At 32.5% G+C, this 23,139-nt stretch overlaps 2 protein-coding genes across 3 annotated transcripts; both read left to right on the forward strand.

Annotated features, from left to right (window-relative positions):
- Window positions 1–9,579: 9,579 nt before the first annotated feature.
- LOC111383301 (threonine dehydratase biosynthetic, chloroplastic) lies at window positions 9,580–17,242 on the forward strand. Its single transcript, XM_023007383.1, has 8 exons — window positions 9,580–10,045; window positions 12,673–12,852; window positions 12,935–13,411; window positions 14,388–14,636; window positions 14,723–14,796; window positions 14,991–15,108; window positions 16,374–16,508; window positions 16,788–17,242. Exons 1-8 carry the CDS (start codon window positions 9,614–9,616, stop codon window positions 16,923–16,925), a joined length of 1,803 nt encoding a protein of 600 aa, XP_022863151.1. The 5' UTR covers window positions 9,580–9,613; the 3' UTR covers window positions 16,926–17,242.
- A 1,181-nt stretch (window positions 17,243–18,423) lies between these two features.
- Window positions 18,424–21,137, forward strand: LOC111383303 (GDSL esterase/lipase At5g03810-like). Of its 2 annotated transcripts, XM_023007387.1 has the most exons (7): window positions 18,424–18,513; window positions 18,800–18,973; window positions 19,633–19,720; window positions 19,801–19,931; window positions 20,010–20,243; window positions 20,339–20,594; window positions 20,754–21,137. In XM_023007387.1, the coding sequence occupies exons 2-7, from the start codon at window positions 18,950–18,952 to the stop codon at window positions 20,945–20,947; spliced, it is 927 nt and encodes a 308-aa protein (XP_022863155.1). In that variant the 5' UTR covers window positions 18,424–18,513; window positions 18,800–18,949; the 3' UTR covers window positions 20,948–21,137. The 2 variants fall into 2 exon arrangements, with proteins under 2 accessions (XP_022863155.1, XP_022863154.1); XM_023007386.1 differs by having other exon boundaries at window positions 18,800–19,720.
- Window positions 21,138–23,139: the final 2,002 nt, after the last annotated feature.

Consider the following 23,139-nt stretch of genomic DNA (forward strand, 5'->3'; position numbering starts at 1 on the left):
GTGGTTTGCTGGATTTTTTTGGCTTCTAAGGTAGCTAATCCATTTGGAGAAGAAGATTTGAGAGAGAGAGAAAGAGAGAGAGTTTTTTGTTAATTTTAATATTTTAATAAGGCCTAATAGCAAAAAACATCCTTACTTTTGACATTTCTTACGAAAAACGTACCTACGTTTCAATTCTTTTACATTTTCCTTCTTATTTTCACGTTTCATTGCGAAAAACGTCATTTTCACCAATTTGAAACATATGGACGTTTCTCACAGGGTTAATAGCACAAAACGTACCTATGTTTGATACTTATTGCGAAAAACATCCCTACATTGCATTTTTTTTCATTTTCATCCTTATTTCAACGTTTCATTGCTAAAAATGATAATTAGCACAAAACGTCTGTACCTTTAAAGTTTATTGTGAAAAACATCCCCACATTTCATTTTTTGACATTTTTACCCTTATTTTCACATTTCTTTGCGAGAAGCATCCCTTTTCACCATTTTTAATGTAAAATGATCAAAATACCCTCCTATTTAAATAAAACCAAAAAAAGGAAAGGAAAATAAAGAATAAATTACAATCTTACTCCTAAATGTTTTAAAAAGTGCAAGTGAGTCCAAATAATCCTTTAATGCCTAATAGCACAAAACGTCCCTACGTTTGGCTTATAGTGCGCAAAACGTCCCTACGTTTCAAACTGGTGAAAAGACTTTTTCGAAATGAAACATTGAAATAGGGATTAAAACATAAAAAAATTGAAACGTAAGGATGTTTTCCGCAAGAAGTGTCAAACATAGAGATTTTTTGTTACCAGGCCTTATTAAATTATTAAAAAAAAAAATCTCTCTTCTTTTCTTCTCCAAATGGATCAGCTACCTTAAATGTAAAAAAACTCCAGCAAATAACCACCTAAACTGCTGGACCATCATACCACTGAAAAGCTCTCTCTTCCCACTACACATATCACCTAACATCCAACCTTAAAACCTTCATCAAAATAGATTTGTTTGAAATTACAAGTCAAAATACCCAACTCACGAATGCAAATAGGGGTGGTATCACCTGTTCCGGAGAGACCCATGTCATTTTAAACACACCAATCGACTATACTCACTAGGGCGCATCTCTTCATGGTCTTAAAATATTAATAAATGGTTCAACGGTACGAAGATTCGACGATTTGGGTGATCGTTAGTTGGAGTTTTTTCACTTCTATCATGGTAGTCTTATTTGGAGCAAAAGAGGGGAGAGAGAGAGAGAGAGAGAGAGAGAGAGAGAGAGTTTTTTTTTAAAATAATTTAATAAGGCCTAATAACAAAAAATTTCTATGTTTGACACTTCTTGTGGAAAACGTCCTTACGTTTCAATTTTTTTTACGTTTTAATTCCTATTTCCACATTTTATTGCGGAAAACGTCATTTTCATCAGTTTGAAATGTAGGGACATTTTGCACACTATAGGCCAAATGTAGGGACGTTTTGTGCTATTAGGCTTTGAAAAGATTTGTTTGGACTCACTTGCACTTTTTAAAACATTTAAGAGTAAGATTATAATTTATTCTTTTCTTTCTTTTCTTTCTTATTTAAATAGGAGGGTATTGTGGTCATTTTACTTAAAAATTGTGAAAAGGACGTTTCCTGCAAAGAAATGTGAAAATAAGGGCAAAAATGTCAAAAAATGAAAGGTGGGAATGTTTTTCACAATAAACCTTAAAGGTAGGGATGTTTTGTGCTAATTACCCTTGCTAAAAATGTCATTTTCACCATTTTTGAATGTAAAATGACCAAAATATCCTCCTATTCAAATAAAACAAAAAAAAAGAAAATAAAAATAAAAAATAAATTGCAATATTACTCCTAAATATTTTAAAAAGTGCAAGTGAGTCCAAATAATTATTAAAGGCCTAATAGCACAAAACGTCCCTACGTTCCTGTAGCGTGCAAAATGTCCATATATTTCAAATTGATGAAAATGATATTTTCCGCAATAGAACGTGAAAATAGAGATGAAAATGTAAAAAAATTGAAACTTATGGACTTTTTTGCAAGAAATTCAAACGTGGGGACGTTTTCCACCAGAAGTATCAAATGTAAGGATGTTTTGTGCTGTTAGACCTTATTAAAATTGAAACCATTGCTAAACCGCAGAACCTCTCTACCATTTCCAAAATACCATCATCCAAACTCCGACGGCACCACCTGTTTCGAAAAGATCCATCTCATTTCCAACACACCAATCTACTATACTCACCAGGATGCTTCTCTTCATGGTCTTAAAACATCAATAGGTGGTTCGACGGTATGGAGTTCGGCGGTTTGGGCAATGATTGGTAAGAGTTTTTTTTATTTCTAAAGTGGCAGTCCCATTTAGAGAAGACGAGAAGCGCCCTGGTGAGTATAGTTGATTGGTGTGTTGGAAAATGACATGAATCTCTCCGGAATAAGTGGTGCCGCTGGAGTTTGGATGATGGTATTTTGAAAATGGTATGGAGGTTCATCGGTTTGACAAGAGTTTCAATTTTAATTAGGCCTAATAACACAAAACATCTCTATGTTTTACACTTCTTGCGAAAAAACGTCTTACTTTTGACACTTTTTGTGGAGAATGTCCATACGTTTCAATTTCTTTTTTTTTTTTTGTGCATTTTCATCCACGTTTTCACGTTTCACTGTGAAAAACGTCATTTTCATCAATTTGAAACTTAGGGACGTTTTGCATACTACAGGTCAAATGTACGAACGTTTGTGTTATTAGGTCCTTAATAATTATTTGGACTTACTTGCACTTTTTAGAACATTTAGAAGTAAGATTGCAATTTATTTTATATTTTATTTTATTTTTTTTATTTTATTTAAATAGGAAGGTATTTTGGTCATTTTACATTTAAAAATGGTGAAAATGTCTTTTTTAAGCAATGAAACGTTGAAATAAGGATGAAAATGCAAAAAAAAAAAAACGTAGGAACGTTTTCTGCAATAAGTGTCAAACGTAGGGACGTTTTGTGCTGTTAACCCTTTCTCACACTATAGGCCAAACCCATGAACGTTTTGGGCTATTAGGCCTTTTAATAATTATTTAAACTCATTTGCACTTTTTAAAACATTTAAGAGTAAGATTATAATTTATTTATTTTTCTTTTTTTTATTTAAATGAAAAGGTATTTTGGTCATTTTACATTAAAAAAATGGTGAAAGAGGACATTCAGCGCCAAGAAATGTGGAAGGTAAGGACGAAAAAGCCAAAAAAGAAAGATAGGGAAGTTTTTCACAATGAACTTGAAAGGTAGGGACATTTTGTACCAATTACCTTATTTCACAAACATAAATAAAAATAGAGCAAACAACATGAGCATAAAACGTATATAATTACCATTTTTGAAATTATTATACTATAATTGATGAAGAGAATTTAATTTTAAAATATGCATATGTATCGGTCTTCCTTCTTGTGCTGAGGGTTACACCGATTTTTCGTGCTAGATCTATATGCGCGCTTAAACGCATGCTTTTTCCAAGTGCTTTTTGCTTTCTCTACCACTTTTTGACAAAATTAATAAATCACCAAATATACAAATTGAATTAGACCATGACACCAAGAAAATAGAATGGTGAAAGAATAAACCTTAAAAGGAGACAAAAGACTATCAACTCTAAAAAGAAAAACATTCAGCACAAAAAAGTATGAAAAAAGCATTGGACAGAGAAAGCTTGTTCAATCGATTTTATATAGTAAGTTTTCAATCCGGAAATTAGTTTTGAAAGAAAATTAAAAACAATTACTTTGTGCTTTTATTGAAAAAACAAGAATAATTTTATTAACTTAATTTGTTAGAATTTCGTGCTGATGATATATTATAAATTAGAGAGAAAAGAAAAGAAAATAAAATAAAATAAAGAGAAGCCAATAAGCTTGTGTATTTTATTAAGAATCAAAGCTCAATATTTATATGGAAGAATTAGAATTACAGTGGATACAACGGTTATAATGACTATGGTCGCATGAATATAAAAGTCATTCATAAATACTATTATATTTACAATAATATTATATTATTTACCTATTAGTTTAAAATATTTAAAATAATATTGAAAAAAATGCATAATTACGCACATGCTTCGCAGACATGTATATTCTTGTAATGTTTGATACTCGGCCGAAATACATTGCCCCGTATTACGTATTTTAGAACCTTGATCCTAATAGGTGAATACAAATCTTAACATAAGCTTCAAACAATCTACTGCACAACGTCCGAACTTGTAAATTCAATGTAAGTTGTCCAATATCAAACCCAAATGTGAGTTCAAATAAAATCAAATTCTCAAAATGATATCATAGAAGAATTGAATTCAACTACGCATGAGATTTCGAATTGCATTAACAACAATTAATTATTCAGTAATTGTGCTTACATCTCCGACTTTAATTAATAAGTATATTAAATGGTAATTGAAAAAATATTTGTATTATTCTTTATTTGGCGGCCCGGCAGCTAAATATATAGACTTTTATTCTTGTATAATACTTCTAGAAAATACGTTGTTCAATTTTAAATATATATAATTTTCACTGAATTATGCATACTATATTTGTTAATATTATTACTTTTAGTTCTTGTAAAATAGTTTTAGAAGACGTACTAAAACAGTCATTCAATTATTAATTATATCTAGTTTTATTGAATTATGCATACGATATTTTTAATATTATTACTTTTAATAAATAGTAAGATACGATTATACGATGCTTTTAATATACGAATAGGAACAGCTTTGGATAAGAATGATAGAATAGCAATCAAATAAAAGTTTCACCAAGGAAATAAACAAGTACGGTACAAAATAAATGTCATGCAATATGTATCCAGGCGTTGACATGCCCCTCACAACAGGGGGATCGTGCATTTTTTTTATTTGGCCTGGGCTCCTTCTTGTGATGAGCTTGTCAACGTCCGAATACAAATAACAAAATTCCAAAAATAATTCGTCCGAGTTAAAAGAATGCATGGCCAAGTCAGTCAATTCGATTAGTATTTGACTAAAGACTAAAGATTGGGCTCCAAGTCTTGAAATGGCGCACACACTTGTTGACCGGAGTCCAGTCCTCCGACAGGTTATTGTCGGTAGGCCGATTCGAATATTTCTAGATCTTGACCTTATAATAATAGTCTTTTTCTGAAAAAAATCATGAGCAATCAAAAAATAGTAAGCAATTTTTTTTTTTTTTAATATTAATTGGTTCAACTTAAATCAAAAGGGTAAAGAAAGACTCTCCGTCGGTTTCCAAAAGTTTCCTTTCCGACTTCCTCCTTCGTTAAGTTTTGCCGCACATTAACAAAGGAAACCAATGGCATTATGGTGTAGCTAGATTTGATTTTTTCTGGCAACTTATTTTACCAGAGAGAGATGAAGAAACGTTGGTATTCCCTTTGTAGGTGTACAAGATAAAATACTTGAGAAATAATTCGTGTTTTAAAAGTAGAAAAAGAAAATGTTAAAGAGACATTATTGGCATTCATTGTTTTTGGTCAACTATCGTGTTTTTTGAATCAAAACAGTCTAAAGGTCCTTTTGTGGAATATCTATTTAACGTTTTGAGACTCAGCTATTAAGATTTAAAGTGTGGAATCGTGCTACATATTTTTAAGCTGTTTGAAATGTCTACAACAAATTTCCCTAAAATAAAAACAAAAAAGGATTTAAAGGACTACGAGCTTTCAATATATTGATAATCCAGACGGACCAAGCTAAAATCTTCTATTATAGTTGCTATATGATCTATTTATAACGAATTTTCTAGTGATATAATATTAAATATAATTAAGTGGTTAAATAAAAGAAATTATGTAATATATCTCAAATCTTTCCATTAATTATGAATAGCAAAATATGTATTGGTAGTTACGTCTTATTTGATTGTAATCACTAGTGTAAACTAAATACTGAACTTTTTTTTACTTGTTGAGGTTATGGCCCACAATATTTAAAAGTTACGTTCTGGGTCATTAATATATTCAAGTTTATCACTATTGATCCATATATGATCAAAATCATCAACGTGAACATAGAAAAACAAGTAGACTTGAAATTAGGGGGCAAAAATTTTGAACCACATAGCATTTGAAGTCTAGTGTGATTTTGATGTCCAAATTGACAATTTCTATGACATGTGAATCGAGTTTCACAAATTTAAAATAGATTAAAATCTAAAAATTCACTTTTAGTTGAAGACCCACGACCATTTTACATGAAAAGTTAATGACCCTAACCCTTTTTATCCTAAGAGGATCCTTATCTATTGCTATACTTAGGTGCTTGTTTGGTACATATTTTAAAAAAATTAAAATCAATTTTTTTTATGATTATTTCACTATTTCAATCGTCATTTTGAATTCTTCACTTACGAATATGACTCCCTTTATCTCTAACGATCAAAAAATCAATTATTAAAATTCATACCAAACAAACACTAGATAAGTGGGCAATCAATACCCTTTTTGTAATTTGACTTTTCCCAATTTGGATTGCCTAATATGAAAGAGTAATAATATTTAGCATTATTGATGTTAAGTATTAGTCTAGATGATGTAATGTATCATTAATTGATAGATCATCTTAAAAATTAATAAAATAAATCTCATTTAAGATGTCATATCACTTACACGACATCTAAATTTGGGTGCTTTAACATAAGTAGTGTTAGATACTATTATTTAATATGAAATCTAATTGACAAGACTAAACTATTTATGTTCACTACTATCTATGAATATCAAAATGGGGCTAGGGTAATATGAGGATAGTCCTTGTTTAAATATTTATTATTTCACATTTATATTTATTTTATACAATTTAACATACTAAATTTGTCAATCATATTACTTTCAAATTTTAATAGATAGAGAATGATATATTCTTCTTATTTTCTTCTGTCTTTTTTACCTTGAGTTGGGGATGGAGAATAATCCTTAAACTAAAAATAAAAGTTACTTTTCATTCTTGAATTTGTATCCTCAATATCAGTGTTTTGAACTCGGTCCGAATTGTCTAATTTTGATTAGACTAGTTTATAGGAATGCTATGCAATAGATCCGATTAAAGCCCGATAGAATCTGTCAATTTGGATAGACATCGGATCGGTTCCGCCCAAATTGATCCACCATCAATTTCATTTCGGAAAATGACAAGTGAATTTGATAGAGATCGAACTTGGATCAAAAACTTGAAAACTTGGACTGCTTATAAAATGAAAATGGGAAACTTTTGTTATATCACTACTATATAAAAATGGAGGCATTATAGACATAATGCCTCCGTTAAACGGAGGCTCATGCTTGAACCTCCATAACATTACTTTACTAAAAAAAAAAAAAATTTATAAAAACATATTACTTTATAAAAATTAATTTCAAAAATTATATTTGATTGATTATGTAATTTTGAAGCACAATCTAACATATTAAAATTAGAATCATTTCACGATAAAAATGAAATGGTAATAAAAACTCATTTTTCGAAAAATAAATATATTCATTTGCTAACATGTTTGGTCTTCGTTTTTTAAAATTTATTTTTCTTCAAACATATTTTTAATAATATATTTATGGAATTTACACTTTTACTCTTGAATTAACTCCCTCAATAAATTATTATTTAAACGGTTCGTAAACATTTTGATTGATTTTATTTTTTGGTCATCCAAATGATTATTATATACATTTTATGTATATATATAATGTTTTTATTTAAACTTATTTATGTGCTTAAAAATACACTTTATAAAGATACATGGTTGATAGCTTGAGAAAATGGTGAAAGAGATAGTATGGAGAAATAGAGAAGCATGGTTGTAGCGTGTAAAAATGGAGAAAAAGTAAACCTCCATTATTTTATGTATTTTTATTTTAAGAATATTAAAAAAATTAAGTTGACGGAGGCTCATGTGCGCTTGAACCTCTGTAATTACAGAGGCTCGGCTCATGCTTGAGCTTCTAAAATTCTGGAGGCCATGAGGCCTGCATAATTAACATGAAAGCCTCCATGTTGAGCCTCCATGACATTTTATTTTTTAAATTTAATAAGAATTTAATTATTTTATATTTTTTGGTACTATTATATTTCACTTTCCAAAAAAAAAAAAAAATCATATTACTTTATAAAAATTATATTTGATAGATTATGTAATTTCATGCATCATGCGTTAATGTAATTAACCAAACGATTAGACTTTACCAAATACTTCGAATCTTCAACCAATTTTAAAAATCTACAATTTTGATGCTAATAAAAATATAATAAATACAAAACTCATGCAACGTACGTGTCAAAGACTAGTGTTGTAAGAAAATTCTATATTTAATATCACCATACAAAAAAATAATAATAAGAATCACGAAAGAAACATTTTATTTATTTTTCATTTTAGATTTCTACTAGTTAAAATAAAAAATTTAAGAAACAAAGTTTTATTTTGTTTAAATTTAGGCCAGGGTCTTGAATTCTAATCAACTAATGTGCCTTTGGACAAAAATCGTCCAAAGGTTAGTATACCACACATTTATTGACATGTTTAGGACGCGTTGTTAGGATTTAAAGGTTTGGAATTGCAACGCACATTTTTGAGAGATCTGAAATCTCTATTGCAAAATTTTTAAAATAACAACAAATACGGGATTGAAAGGACTATGAATTTGAATTTATTGAGAACATGAGACGAATCAAACTAAAGTAATATATTATAGTAACTAGATGTTCTATTTATATCGAATCTTCCAGTAATATAACAACAGTTAACTAAAGAAATTATGTAACTACTTCCAAATCTTACATATTGTAATATAATGATGATCCTCACTAAATATGAATAGCAAAATATGTGTTGTAGCTAGCACATTATTTGATTGTGATCAATATTGTCAATCACTACTGACTAAAGCAATCACTGTAAACAGTAAAAAACTAGTTTTCATGTGACTTGAAACGAAAGTAAAATTGTCAAACCACATATCAATTTTCTTCAAATTCAATTCAATTAAAAGTCGTGTGCTATTTTAATGCTTACGATGATAGTTTCGATGACAAGGAGATCTAGATTCATAATTATTGAAAATACAAAACGTTGAAAAATTTGCAACCACACTACTTGAAAAGTTAAGGATCGACCCGACCCTAATCTACCCTAAGCGGGTCCTCACAACTAAGGTGGCGCAACAAGTATCGTTTATGTAATTTACTTTTTTTGACAAGTGGTCATCTTGGCCGGTGAAATATCATGACTTTTCAGGATAGTTGAAAAATTTTCCAAGCCAAACAGGGACTACACTACAGGTTTAAAATATGCAAACATTTCTAATGCAAAAGAAAAAAATAATTATAAAACGTTTTCAATAATTTTTTTTTTAAAGCTTTTTAGACCCGCGTTTGGATCTCTGTTTCCAATAATTGAAGGATGGCGGCTTTCAGCTTAAAAAAAAAATAAAAATAAAAAATTCCCACTTGTCACTGACTTTCATCACCAACCTGTACCTCTATACTCTCCCAAAAAAACCCTCCAATTTTCATATATAAATACTGGCGAGCTATCCTGCATTTTCGTCCTCCCTACTGCTTTCTTTCCGTTAAAATGGAAACACTGCGTTTTGTCCCTGCACAAGTGCCTCTCCTTCGCTCCAAATTCACCTCCAATGACACAGTGAAAACGTCCTCAGTCGCCGCTAAAGATCGTCCGGTAAAGCTGTTATTTAATGCTGCACTGGCGAAACAAGCGGCGGAAATATTACCGACCGTGGAAAGGGAACCACCAAGGGCTCCTTCAGCGGTGCCATTGTCGAGAGTGTCTCCGTGCTCTCTCCAATGCGAAAGCGGTTATTTGATACCGAATGATCTAGATATCGGTGGGGTTTGTAACGGTACTTTGAATGCCATGGAGTACTTGACGAATATATTGGCCTCGAAGGTGTATGACGTGGCGCATGAGTCGCCATTGCAGTTGGCAAACAAGCTATCGGAAAGGTTGGGGGTCAATGTGTGGCTCAAAAGAGAGGATCTTCAGCCTGTATGCACCTTTTCTGTTTCTCATTTTCTGTCTATTTATACAATTGACATGGTTTTCGAAGATACAAATTGCTAGTAAAAAGATTTTTTGGGTACAAGCTTTCCCCCGTTTTGGCACTCATTAATTTAAATTTCACTTTTTTTCAATCATTCATCTTTCATAAAATAATATTAAACTTTTTCTTCTTTTTAATCACTTATTCTTAAAAAAATTTCTATTCAACCTGTTTTAATTTGTAAAAATGGGAGCCAAACGGGCGAGTATGATTCTTCAAATTTGTAAATTTACCGATTTTGGAGAAGTGTAGAAATCTTCTAACTACTTCGGAGTTCAATTATGTTTATTGGGGCCCTTTTTTTTTTTTTTTTTTTTTTTTAAATTTTACGTTTGAACTATTAGGGTGACATCGTTGTCAGTTTTTTGGAATTAGGGTCCAGCGTCGGTTTACTATAATTTTGTCTGTATTTTTCAACCCAAAATTGGCGTAGTATAGTTTTGGCCTGTCTCAAATTCTTTCCAGTTTTATTCCATATAAAATATTTGTTTTCATCCCATATATTTTGTTCAAAACCAACATGTGTAAATGAAGTACATTAACTAAAAAATTTGTTCATAAGCAAATAAAATACATTAAAATAACTACTTGTTATATTAGATAAAAAATTCGCTTTTGTGTAAAAATTACATATAAAATAAAAATACAGACTCATTTATTAAACTATAAAAAGTTATTTATAAGTAAAAATTTAGGAACGTGCTATTTGCACAGGGTCCTGTGCACAGGCTGTGCACAGGGTGTGAGAGGGGGGGTGGACCCCACATGTTTGTGGGGTCCACCCCCCTCTCACACCCTGTGCACAGCCTGTGCACAGGACCCTGTGCAAGAAGAAATATCCAAAAATTTAAGTATGTGTAAAAAAATTATTTAAAAGTACAAAATTAAAAAAATTAACTTATACCAGTAAAATTCACTCATAAGTAAAAAATTACTTATAACTTAAAAATTTAGCCTTAGCTTGATCTTCATTATTTTTAAAATACATTTTTCTTTTCAACCACACATTTTTCGTGAATCTACTGCTCGAAAATGCATTTTTACAATAAAATGGGACTTAAACATATACTTAATTATTAGAAAATATTTTACGCTTTTAATTTAAAAATGAACTTATATCTAAAAAAAATTTATAAGTAAAATATCACTTTTTAGTTAAAAATTTTCACATGTGAAATTATAAAATAAAAATTCACTAATGGAGATATATGTAATTTTATTCTTTTAAAAAATTTTCAAAAATAAATTACCAAGCAAAAACAGCTACTAAAAGTCACTCAAAACCGAAAACCCATACTTCTGAGAAAAACTCGTAACCGGTTCCTCAAAACTCCCTAGTAGGGGTGGACATGATTCCATATGGTTCTGATTCCAAGAGACTCGAACCAAACCATGAACCAACGATTTTTTTTATAATAGAACCAATTTTTTTTTTCAAAAATATGAAACGAAACTGAACCGAATTGAACTGTTCAGTTCTGGTTTGGTTTTAATTTCATTTCTTAAATTTTTAGATTTGCATCATATAAATTAGTAATATATACTTAAATAAGAATTTAAATATCAAACATTTAGGAAATTCAAATTTCAATCATCGAGATCAAAAAAGTTATAGCTAACAAACAAAATATATTCATAATTTGAATATACGAATCAGTTTTCGTTTTCATAAAAAAAAATTGTTTAATAAGTAATAGCAATGATTTATTAAATTAATTGCAGTAGTTCTAAAGGCACGCCCCTACAATAAAGAATGAATTATCAAAATTTTTACAGTCCACTTCTACAGACAACATTAATCGTTTATTTCATGAATGTGTATTGAGTTTTCCTCTATTTGTGAAGAACACAAATAAATCATCAAACAATCAAGGTAAAAAAAGAGTTTAGAGATTTTTGAAGTAACTAATCAATTTCATTTTTCGATCTTAAATGACACTCCACTGACTTGATGAAATACGGTACAACTATGCTGCGATATTAGGCAAATTGAAAATGAGTGAAGGAGAAATAATTCAATTGAATACAAAATTAGAGTGTAGACAACTAATGAGTTGTTTATCTCTAATGATCCAAAATTGATTAATAAACTGTATTCAATCAATGGACTATTTCCAACGAATATAAAATTAGGGTTTCCACTAATTATTATATATAAAATTAAATATTAAATTTGGTTTTGATTTTGGCTCTGGTTTTTGAACCAGAACTAAACCAGAACCAAAACCAAATGGTTCTCGGTTCAAAGAACCAAAACCAAATGATTCTCGGTTCAAAGAACCAAAACCATTAAATTTTTTTGATAGAACCGAATCGAACCACTTGGTTTGGTTTGGTTCTGATTTGATTTTGTCTGGTCTGGACATTTTGTCCACCCCTACTCCCTAGGAGGCCCCTAAAGAAATCAAATAAACCAGCTGTCAGCTTGCTCATTTTCTGTATGTTCTTTTTTTGATGAAATATGATTAGAAAAAGTGAAGATTCCAAGTTTATGGTGCCATACTGTGGTGCAGAAGAACTGAAAATTGAGTTGATAAAGGACATTATTAATGCTATTCTTTTGGATTGGCAGGTTTTCTCGTTCAAGCTTCGGGGGGCTTATAATATGATGGCAAAACTTTCGAAGAAACAGCTGGAAAGAGGAGTTATATGTTCATCGGCCGGAAATCATGCACAAGGAGTTGCACTGTCAGCTCAGAGATTGGGCTGCAATGCTGTGATTGCTATGCCGGTCACAACACCTGAAATCAAGGTATTACTTCCTGAATCACATGTTTACATTTTCATTATGGTTTTCCATAGATGTTCTGAAGTCTTTTGCTATATACTTATAGTGGAGATCAGTTGAGCGATTAGGAGCAACAGTTGTTCTTGTGGGTGACTCATATGATGAAGCACAAGCATATGCCAAAAAGCGGGCCATAGAGGAGAATCGTACATTTGTTCCTCCTTTTGATCACCCAGATGTTATCATAGGGCAGGGAACAGTTGGAATGGAGATTGTCCGACAAATGAAAGGCCCAATACATGCGATTTTCGTGCCTGTTGGGGGTGGTGGGCTTATAGCTGGAATTGCTGCCTATGTGAAAAGGGTCTCCCCTGAAGTGAAGATTATAGGAGTGGAGCCATCTGATGCTAATGCAATGGCACTATCCTTGCACCATGGGAGGAGAGTCATGTTGGACCAAGTGGGTGGTTTTGCCGATGGTGTAGCAGTTAAAGAGGTTGGTGAAGAGACTTTCCGTCTGTGCAGAGAACTGATAGATGGAGTGGTTCTTGTTAACCGTGATGCCATTTGTGCATCAATAAAGGTTAGTTACCTTTGCAGTTGTTAAGATTCTTATCTTTTAATCTCTTCTTGATTCGTCTTGGCACATATTGTCATTTAAGTTTGCTGTTCATGATTGGAGTTACCTCAGTGCATTGTGTGCGATATCATACAAAAGTTATATCTTATTTTCTTGTTCTTGGTAGTTTATCAGCCGAAGAATTTAGATTAACAATAAGCTATAAAGTCGTGATATCAGAATTTGAGGTTCTGGGATTACTAGTTTTGTCCACTCAGCATAATAACTTTTTTCCTGTGAAAGCTTGGTTTTGTCTTCAGTCTTGAATAATTTTTTCCCTTATTTGGCTACATTTGCTAGGTAAATGTTCGCATCAGATCCCAAACTAGCTTTATTTCCACAAAAAATACAAGAATATGTTTTTTCTTAATATCCCCATCTCTATACCAGTTATTTGAAGCAGCATATTCTATTTGGCGTGAGTGGAATATATTTTATCTTCATATTTATCGGTATCCTCTCCTTTTTAGGTAAAAGTATTTTTATTGGTAAATATACTTGTGATAAATTTACCTTCAGACTTGCCATGAAACGCCAACCACATTGTTGGCTCCCCTGCCGACCCCACAATATTAAGTGCATTGGTTTGTTGGCTGTAGTTAGTATGCCTCTAAACACTCGAAATTATAACAAGAATATTTATTGAATCCTTCACGTATTTCTTATGCTGTATTACTGTCTGTCTCCTTACTCTTGGAAGACCAATACATGATTTAATTCTAGACATTTTGGATCAGTTTAGTTTAAGTGCTGTCTGCAAAAATGTAAACAGGATTTGCTTTGGTCTGATGACACTTTAAAAGGTGCTATAATAATAAAAATATGTCCTTTATAATATTTCATTTGCTTCACGTTGCTTATGAATGATGTCTAACTTTGGGCCTTGGTTATCAACGTTTTTAAGTTTTAACAGGAAATTCCTAAATTTTCCTTCTTATAGGACATGTTTCAGGAGAAAAGGAGCATTTTGGAACCAGCAGGTGCTCTTGCCCTTGCTGGAGCTGAAGCATATTGCAAGTACTATGGCCTCAAGGATGAAAATGTAGTAGCAATAACCAGTGGAGCTAATATGAACTTTGACAGATTGAGATTGGTAACTGAGCTTGCCGATGTTGGGAGACAGCGGGAAGCTGTACTGGCGACTTACATGCCGGAGGAACCTGGAAGCTTTAAGAGATTTTGTGAACTTGTGTGTTGCTTAACTTTTCTAGACTACTTCGCCATTATCCCCATTAATGTTTAAGACTTTAAGTAAATGCTGCTTATTGGTTGCAGGTGGGACCAATGAATATTACAGAATTCAAATACCGATATAATACTGACAAGGAAAAGGCTCTAGTGCTGTACAGGCAAGATAACTATTTCCTGTTGAATTAAGTGCATTATTTTGAATAATGAAGAAAACCTTCGTGTTGGATTTGTCTTTCTTGTAAACGCGTGCTACCGAATGAGGTAACACATCGTATGGATGAGAATACATGCTTTGAAACTTGACAATCTGACTCGGCAAAATTATTTCTGTCTATTTTTTTATTTTATCCAGTGTTGACCTCCGCACAAAACTAGAGCTCGAAGCGATGGTGGAAAGGATGAAATCAGCTAGTCTACATACCATTAATCTGACTGATAATGACTTGGTCAAAGATCATTTGCGACATTTGGTAACCATCTTTCTAAATCTTTTTTTTTTTTTTTTTGGTTGAAAATGAGATATTAAGACTTCATCCATCGTTGGCTCTTGTTGATCATTTGAATTGTGAAACATATTGTTCATTCAGCTAGATTTGTATATGGTAGTTTTTCCTATTTTCAATTTTTTGGATATTAAGCCTTTTTTTGCAGCAAGGGTGAACCATTTGTATTTGCACTTCTCTTTTACATACCGAAAGGGGTGGGAGGTTCATTATAGAAATTTCACATTTAGACTTAATGTGGTTGGTAACTGAATATGCATTACGTGCATGAGTTCACAAAGTTATACAGAATTCCTACTTAAGTAAATTGCCGGACATTGTAGTTTTTGGGCTGCTGAGAAGGTCTCCGCTGTTAAAAATTAATAAATCGCCATACAAGTTGGTCATGCTGGTTTGGGACACAGTTTCGCGTTGGTAATTTGGACATTCTAGAAAGAGAAGGATGGACTATGACACAACATGTCTCTGGTATAATGAAGATCTTTCTCAGCATAGAAATACCATTCATTTTCGCACTTATTTTATTTCAAGACAAAGCTCTGAAGTTTTTGCATATGATTGATCTCTGGGTTTGGTCTGTTCACTGTTTTACACACAACATTTATATTTAGTGACTTGTTTCGGTTTCAGAGTTGAATGATTAATTTTTTGGGAGGTATTTTCTTATTATTTTATTTATAGACTTACGAGATGATAAATTTCCATCAAATAATTACCGTTGGGAATTTTATGGGTCAAAAAAGGTAATAAATTGATGCAAATATGATTTCAAAAGGCATTCATATGACTGTAGAACCTATAACCAAATCATTCAATTGTCGATTGAGTGGTTGTGTGAAAGGACATGCATTTATATTCCAAACTATCATTGATTCATCAAATACAAATTCTTCCTTTTCCACTTTAAATTTCATAATTTAGAAATGTACTCAATTTCTGGACTAAGTAGATTGTGAATTTGATCTTGATAGCTTGTGAAATTTATTTTGTCCCTTTCAATTTATCCTATTGCCAAAATCTCTTATATGGACTAATTGGCTACTTGAGTATTGATGTAGAAGTTCTTCGATACATTTTTGTATATGATTAGTTGCAACATACGTGTATAGTGTAGATTGTCATTTATGTCCTTGACGGAAAAGGAAATCTCCTTAGTCTTCTACATAGATGGCTCAATTCATAAACTCGTTAAGTAATCAGTTTGAGTTGACTTCAATTTGGATCTCTTTCAGATGGGAGGCCGATCAAATGTTAAGAACGAGCTTCTTTGCAGATTTGTTTTCCCCGAGAGACCAGGAGCTTTGATAAAATTCTTGGATGCTCTAAGCCCACGTTGGAATATAAGCTTATTCCATTACAGGGGACAGGTTGCGATCTCCAAGCTTGTCTTCATTATTAGCCCCTGTTTGGTACCGATTAAAATCTGGATTGTAGTTTAAGTCAAAGTTAATAATTAATTTTTAACCATATATTTTATGGGTCCCATAACTTTTTAATCACATGTTTCATTAACTTCTGTTAAAATTTACTAAAAATCAGATTTTGATCTCCATCAAACAGGGTTACGTATCATTTTCATGCATATACTAATTACAACATTCATGCTGTTATTATTTCTTGATTGACCGATTTCACTGTCACTACAGGGAGAAACTGGTGCAAATGTGTTAGTAGGTATTCAAGTGGCTCACACTGAGAGGGATAAGTTCCATGCTCGTGCAAAGAGTCTTGGATACGAGTATGAAGTAGAAAGTACCAATGAAGCATTCCAGCTTTTAATGTGATGAAAGCGGTTATTTAGCTTAATCTGGTTAGGTATTAGTTATCCAAGCTAATTTGCTGAAAGACCGTATGTTCTGCATTATCTGTCAAGGCAGAGAAGGAAGGTGTCACTTTTAGTCCTCGACCACTTCTTCTGACTTCTATGTGATTATGCATGTCGAGCACTCGTTACTTTTTAACAGTTTGTATCCCAAGCCTCGAAAATTAGCTTAGGCCGAGAATACTCTCGAGATCCAATGTCTTCTTGTGGTTTTCAGGCAATGTGATTATGCTTATTAGCATTTGTTCCAGCAGCTAACCACGTTATCCATTCATTGAAGTTGGATCTTAAATTCTTAATCATTTTGCAGAATGAAAAAATTATGTTGCAGGCTTGTTAACATTTTAAATCTCAGAAAATTGCTCTTGTAAAATAGCAGCAGGCACTCATAACCAGGCAGCCTCGGACTGTACCAAGCAAAGCCCAAAATTATATATACCGGTGCACGGGCCTCTACAGTCAAGCCATGACTGGCTGTGCTTTTTAATTGCCGATCGCCAGCACATTTTGTTGGGATTTTGCATTAGAAAGTGCCAAAAGTACAAAGGCCTCAATTGCGTACTGAAAATAAAATTTTGAGTAATACTATTCAACACTATTGTTTTTAAACATTAGTTTAGATAGTAACTGTATGACACCTGTTTGGAGGACATTTTTTGGACAGCAAAATTAATGTTCCTTCGTTTCTTTTTTACCAACACACTCTTATGTGGGTCCCAGGTAACCAAAAAATGGTCAAAAAATTACTTTTCTCTTTCCAAAAAATATCCTCCAAACAGGGACGAAATGATAGGTTCACTTAAATTAATGTCTCATCATATATTTAATTGATTATATAAAGTGTAATTACTCAAGATTGATGTTCTAACACCACTAGTGCTAGATAATATTATTTTAAAATTTTGTGGTGATCGAAACTTACCCTTTTGAATTGTTTGGTCAATTTTGTTGAAGCAGAGTTTGTAGCTTTGGAAAGGCAATTTTAGCATCAATTGAAAAAAGGAAGCAATTTTTGTATGATCATCACTTATGAATCTCAGGTCAAGCTTTTAGCAGACGTTAATTATAAATTAACTACTCATATATGTGACAGAAGGGTTCGTGTGAGGTGTACCATTCGCATGCTACAAATTAATTGGTTTAGAGATATTGAAGTGGACTGTGCTAGTTTAGAAATAATTTGGATCATAGATTAAATTCAATGGTTGGGTTTAATCTTGTGATCAATTATCATATGTTAGTATTGTCACTTTCAATCTTGACTATAGTACAATATTTAAATTTAAATTCAAATGGATTTCGCTCTATAATTACAAGACTTCTTCATTTCTTAAATTTGGACTTGGCATAACAATAGAGAGAGCGGAGAGATAACTAAGTGGGAGCATTTGAAATTTCCGGCGAAATTTTTGGTGGCTTCTGACGGATCTTTTCTTGATATATCTATTGCCATTCCGTGGACAATGGTGTATGATTCGGTATAGCACAAATCTGAGCTCAACATCATAAGACACTCCATCGGTGGTGTTGAAGAAGCTTTGGGTCGATTGGTTTGTTTTTACACTTTGAGAGTTTATATTTCCGCATTGTAGTTGTAATAATCATTTGTAATCTACACTTTAAACTCTATAGTTCGTGGAGTGGAAAAATTGTTAGTCCATCATCGTAGTTTTTCTTGTTCTTTTTGTGATTTTTACAAATCGTAGAATAACGTTTAACAATTCGTCTATTGAGCACACATCAATTTATTGATGATCTGATGCATATCTATATCTACACTCATCAAGAGCATTTATTTTTGTATGTACACACTGCCTACAATTGAATTTGTGACAGGATGAGATAGCAACCCTGGGCAATGGCATTGGTATCATTGGGAAACATAAAACAAAATCCAACCCCAATTGACTTCTATTCTACAAAACCCAGTTTCTGAAACCTTGCAGTACCATTTAATAGCATTTTCAAGAGATTGACCCTTTGTTGATGTTACATCCAATGCATCCTAAGGTATCATTAAAGAAAAAATGACAAATTCTGTAACTTTCGTATAATCTTATCTAATTCCAATTATGTCGAACATGTTTTAAGATTTATAAACCCATCTATGTATTTCTTGTTTTTCGCTCTTCTTGAGAAACTCACAATTATTCTGGAATTATAAGGACTAAGATGATTGTGTGAATTTATGAATCTTGTTGATTATGTTGTACAAGTGCGTTTGAACAACGAGTTTCTTATCTTCCTTTTCTTGTTTAGAAATCATATGGCTTACTGATAATGACAAATTCACCTCACTTAACTGCGACATAATATGTTAAAACATGTTTCTTAAGTAGAAAATTTGGACCCCAGTTTGACCTTTATTCCCAAGATTCCTCTATAAATTCTCCCCAACCTGCTTCTGTTCCATTAAGTCATCAGTTATTATCCACCACCGTCACCTCCGCCACTGCCACTGCGGGAAACTTACAAAAGGAGTTCCTTTTAGTCTCTCTCTGGTTGCAAAGGAAAAAAACATGGGATTCTTAAAGTGTGTACTAGGTGTATTTCTTGTTGTTTCTATGGTTTTGTCTGTTATTGGAGATCCTTTAGTTCCTGCATTATGCATTTTTGGGGACTCTGTTGTTGATGTGGGAAATAATAATAATTTGCAAACACTTATAAAGGCCAACTTCCCTCCTTATGGAAGAGACTTTGTTACACATAATCCTACTGGAAGGTTCTGCAATGGAAAGCTTGCCACAGATTTCACTGGTATGTAATTTTTCTTAACAATTTTCTCTTCTTTCTGTCTATTTGTTCTCTCATGCCCTTATTTTCATGTATATTTACAGCTGAGTTCCTAGGATTCACTTCATACCCACCTGCTTATTTTAGCCAAGAAGCTAAAGGAACAAACATCCTTAATGGTGTCAACTTTGCTTCAGCTGCATCTGGTTATTATGACAGAACAGCCCAGCTTTATGTAAGCACATGTTAACCTGTATACATATACAGATTTATGAATATATACATATTTTTGTAACATGGTTTTGTATTGCAGAGGGCTGTAACATTAACACAGCAGCTATCATATTACACAGAGTGGCAAAGCAAAGTAGTGAGTTTGGTGGGGAAGGCCAAAGCTAATGCTATATTCTTAGGAGGAATTCATCTTATAAGTGCAGGAAGCAGTGATTTTATCCAGAATTATTACATCAATCCAATGCTTAACAAAGCCTACTCACCAGATCAGTTCTCAGATATTCTCTTGCAATCCTACTATACCCTCGTACAGGTATAGGTTTTAGATAAGACGCTTCAACATAATTTTATAAAAATTTTACACGGTGGGGCAACTTTGTATCAACATAAATGAGGTTTTTTGGACAGGATTTGTATGCTCTGGGGGTAAGGAGAATTGGAGTTACAACTCTACCACCAACTGGATGTTTGCCAGCAGCCATTACTCTATTTGGTTCAGGAAGCAACCAGTGTGTTTCAAGATTGAACCAAGATGCTGTTTCATTCAACAACAAACTTAACAGCACGTCCCAAAATTTGAAGAGCAAACTTCCTGGACTCAAACTTGTGGTCTTTGACATTTACAATCCTCTGTTAGAGCTTATTGCAAAGCCCATTGATAACGGTATTAAATTTTGATAAATTTATATATACTTGTTTGATAACAGTTTTAAACTTTTAAATAAGGTAGTTCAATATGATTTTTAAAGCACAGAAATGTGCTGTTTTCAAATCTCGATGCCATCAATTTATGAAAATTGTTCTATTTCGAGCTTTTGTCCAGGATTTTTTGAATCAAGGAGGGCTTGTTGTGGGACTGGTACGATTGAGACATCATTTCTGTGCAATGAAAGATCTGTTGGGACATGCTCAAATGCTACGCAGTATGTGTTCTGGGATGGATTCCACCCCTCTGAATCCGCTAATGAAAAGTTGGCCCAAAGTTTACTGGAACAGGGGTTTGATCTCATCTCTTGAAGCCACCCATAGTTGCACTAATTCTCTGTTGACCAGTTTTATGATTACTCATATATTACATGTATTAGGGCTACAAATGTTTTTGTTTCCTAAATTTGATTATCATGTTTAAGAAATTCTATCTTATGTAACAAACTGGCTTTTATCTTTGGGTTGATTGTAAAATAAAATTACAAGCGAGTTAGTTTTTTGATGGAGTTATTTACGTTCTTTCAATAAATATACCATTGTCGTGGTTATAGATGTCTTGAGTTGAACAATTCCTTGATCATTTTCGCAAAAAATCATGCCTTTCGTTCGTGCTACCAAAGAAATGTTTGGAGGATTATATTCCCTCCACAACACCACCACCCCCATCCCATGGAAAAAATAATAATAACAATTGACATTAATAAATTTTGGACCCCTTAGGACAATCTGTAAAGTGAATTGAATAGTGGTGGCAATGGGTCGAGCCAGCTTGACCCATCTACCTACGAGCTTGGTTGGTCAAAGTGACGAGTCGATCTCAAGTTCGTTCAAGCACGAGCCGACCTAGTGAGCTTAAGAGCCGAGCTGAGCCCACGAGCTCAATTTTTTTTTATAATTTTTTTGACTTTTTTGTTCATATTTTTTATGAGCCCACTAGCCGTGAACTTTAGGCTCGTGGGCTAGGCCCATGAGCCTTTTGCGAGCTCATCGAATGAACCTCCTTCGGCTCAGGCTCCAGCTCGATCCGAAACAAGCCTGAGTTATTTATAGGCTAACCTTTGACGAACCGATGAACTACTTGAGTACTTGACCCTTTTGTCACCCCTAAAATTGAATAACACTATACTTCGGTATAATGTAGCGAAATATATAATATGACGTCCCTCGATTTGGCCAATTAGTTGTCATTATAGGCCATTCATGCTAAATTAAATAATTCAACCTAACAATTCATCAGGACCCACCAAATTTATAGAAAATTTCAAGGTTCCATTTGGAAGCCATTTTTTTCAAAATGCATTTTTTTCTCTCTTCTTTTCAACCACGTATTCTTAATTAAAATAATATTACACGTAAATAAAAAAAAATTCTTATTTTTCAACCACACATTTCACATCAATTTACTATTCTAAAATACATTTTTACATAAAAATGCTTATCAAACACCTCCAAACCTAACTAAAAAGGCAGTTGAGAGCTATCGTTTTTTTAATTTAAACCATATATAGCAATAGAATATCCGTGTGATTTTGCTAAAAATTAATTTTAGTAAATTTTGATAAAAGTCGATAAAATATTTAATTGAAAAGTTGATAAAAGTTCTAAAATTCTAGACAAATTATAGTTAAAATTAATTATTGATTTTCACATAAATTTTTATTCACTTTAGCTAAAGCACAAAGGCAAGATTTGACAGCGGAATATCTATCTTTTTTATTTAAGCATTTTCTTTATTATTTTTAGTAAATCCTTAATATCGACTCTAAATATTGCTATCCTCTTTTCTGACGTTTTAGAATATATTTCCAATCTTAATTAATATTTCTTTTCTTAACTTATCTGATTCTTTATTTGTACCATTATTTTGCTGTTAATTTTGGATATGTAAGTACTGACCTTTTGTAGTGATAAGGTTACGTAGAAGATACACGAGCATACTAAAATAAATAAAATAATAAACGAGAATTTAATCAAATAAAACTAATATATTCAATTTATTTTAGAATTAAATTATTTAAATTTTCAATAAATTTAAAAGAAAATAATTAACAATTAACTTTAATTTTTGTGGCAGAACTTTCGTTTTTACTAATTTCAAGTTCAGGAGAGATAAGCCCACCGATCACCGCCCATGGTTTTAATCCAATGTGTAACGCCAGCAACGTGCCATCCTAACTTGCATGCATGACACTTGTCATTGTTGGGCACATTCAACTATCACAGGTATCACTTTAGATTTTCTTATATTTCTCTCACTCTCGCCCAATTCTAACATCGTAAAACACAATCAACAACAACTTTCAGCACATTTTGATTGATTCCTGAAGTGATTGTTTCAATTTCAGTGTTTTCAGAGAGTTTTTTGAGTGAATAGAATTGGCAAAAAATGGCTTCAAGGCAAGCGACGAAAGAAGAAACAGCTGAGCAAGCTGCAAGAATTGCAGCGGCCGAGCTTAGTGATGTGAACAGAGAGAGATCGGAGAGAGAAGAAGTCGCTAAAA

The sequence above is a fragment of the Olea europaea genome, unplaced genomic scaffold (assembly GCF_002742605.1).
Source record: "Olea europaea var. sylvestris unplaced genomic scaffold, O_europaea_v1 scaffold2655, whole genome shotgun sequence".
NCBI lineage: Eukaryota > Viridiplantae > Streptophyta > Magnoliopsida > Lamiales > Oleaceae > Olea > Olea europaea.

Coding starts and splice junctions, on each gene's coding strand:
- LOC111383303 (XM_023007386.1), top strand. CDS start 19,483: ATGGGATTCTTAAAGTGTGTACTAGGTGTATTTCTTGTTGTTTCTATG. Junction 20,244..20,338: donor CCTACTATACCCTCGTACAG/GTATAGGTTTTA, acceptor TTTTTTGGACAG/GATTTGTATGCTCTGGGGGT. Junction 20,595..20,753: donor TGCAAAGCCCATTGATAACG/GTATTAAATTTT, acceptor GCTTTTGTCCAG/GATTTTTTGAATCAAGGAGG.
- LOC111383301 (XM_023007383.1), top strand. CDS start 9,614: ATGGAAACACTGCGTTTTGTCCCTGCACAAGTGCCTCTCCTTCGCTCC. Junction 14,637..14,722: donor TTAAGAGATTTTGTGAACTT/GTGTGTTGCTTA, acceptor TATTGGTTGCAG/GTGGGACCAATGAATATTAC. Junction 16,509..16,787: donor TATTCCATTACAGGGGACAG/GTTGCGATCTCC, acceptor CTGTCACTACAG/GGAGAAACTGGTGCAAATGT.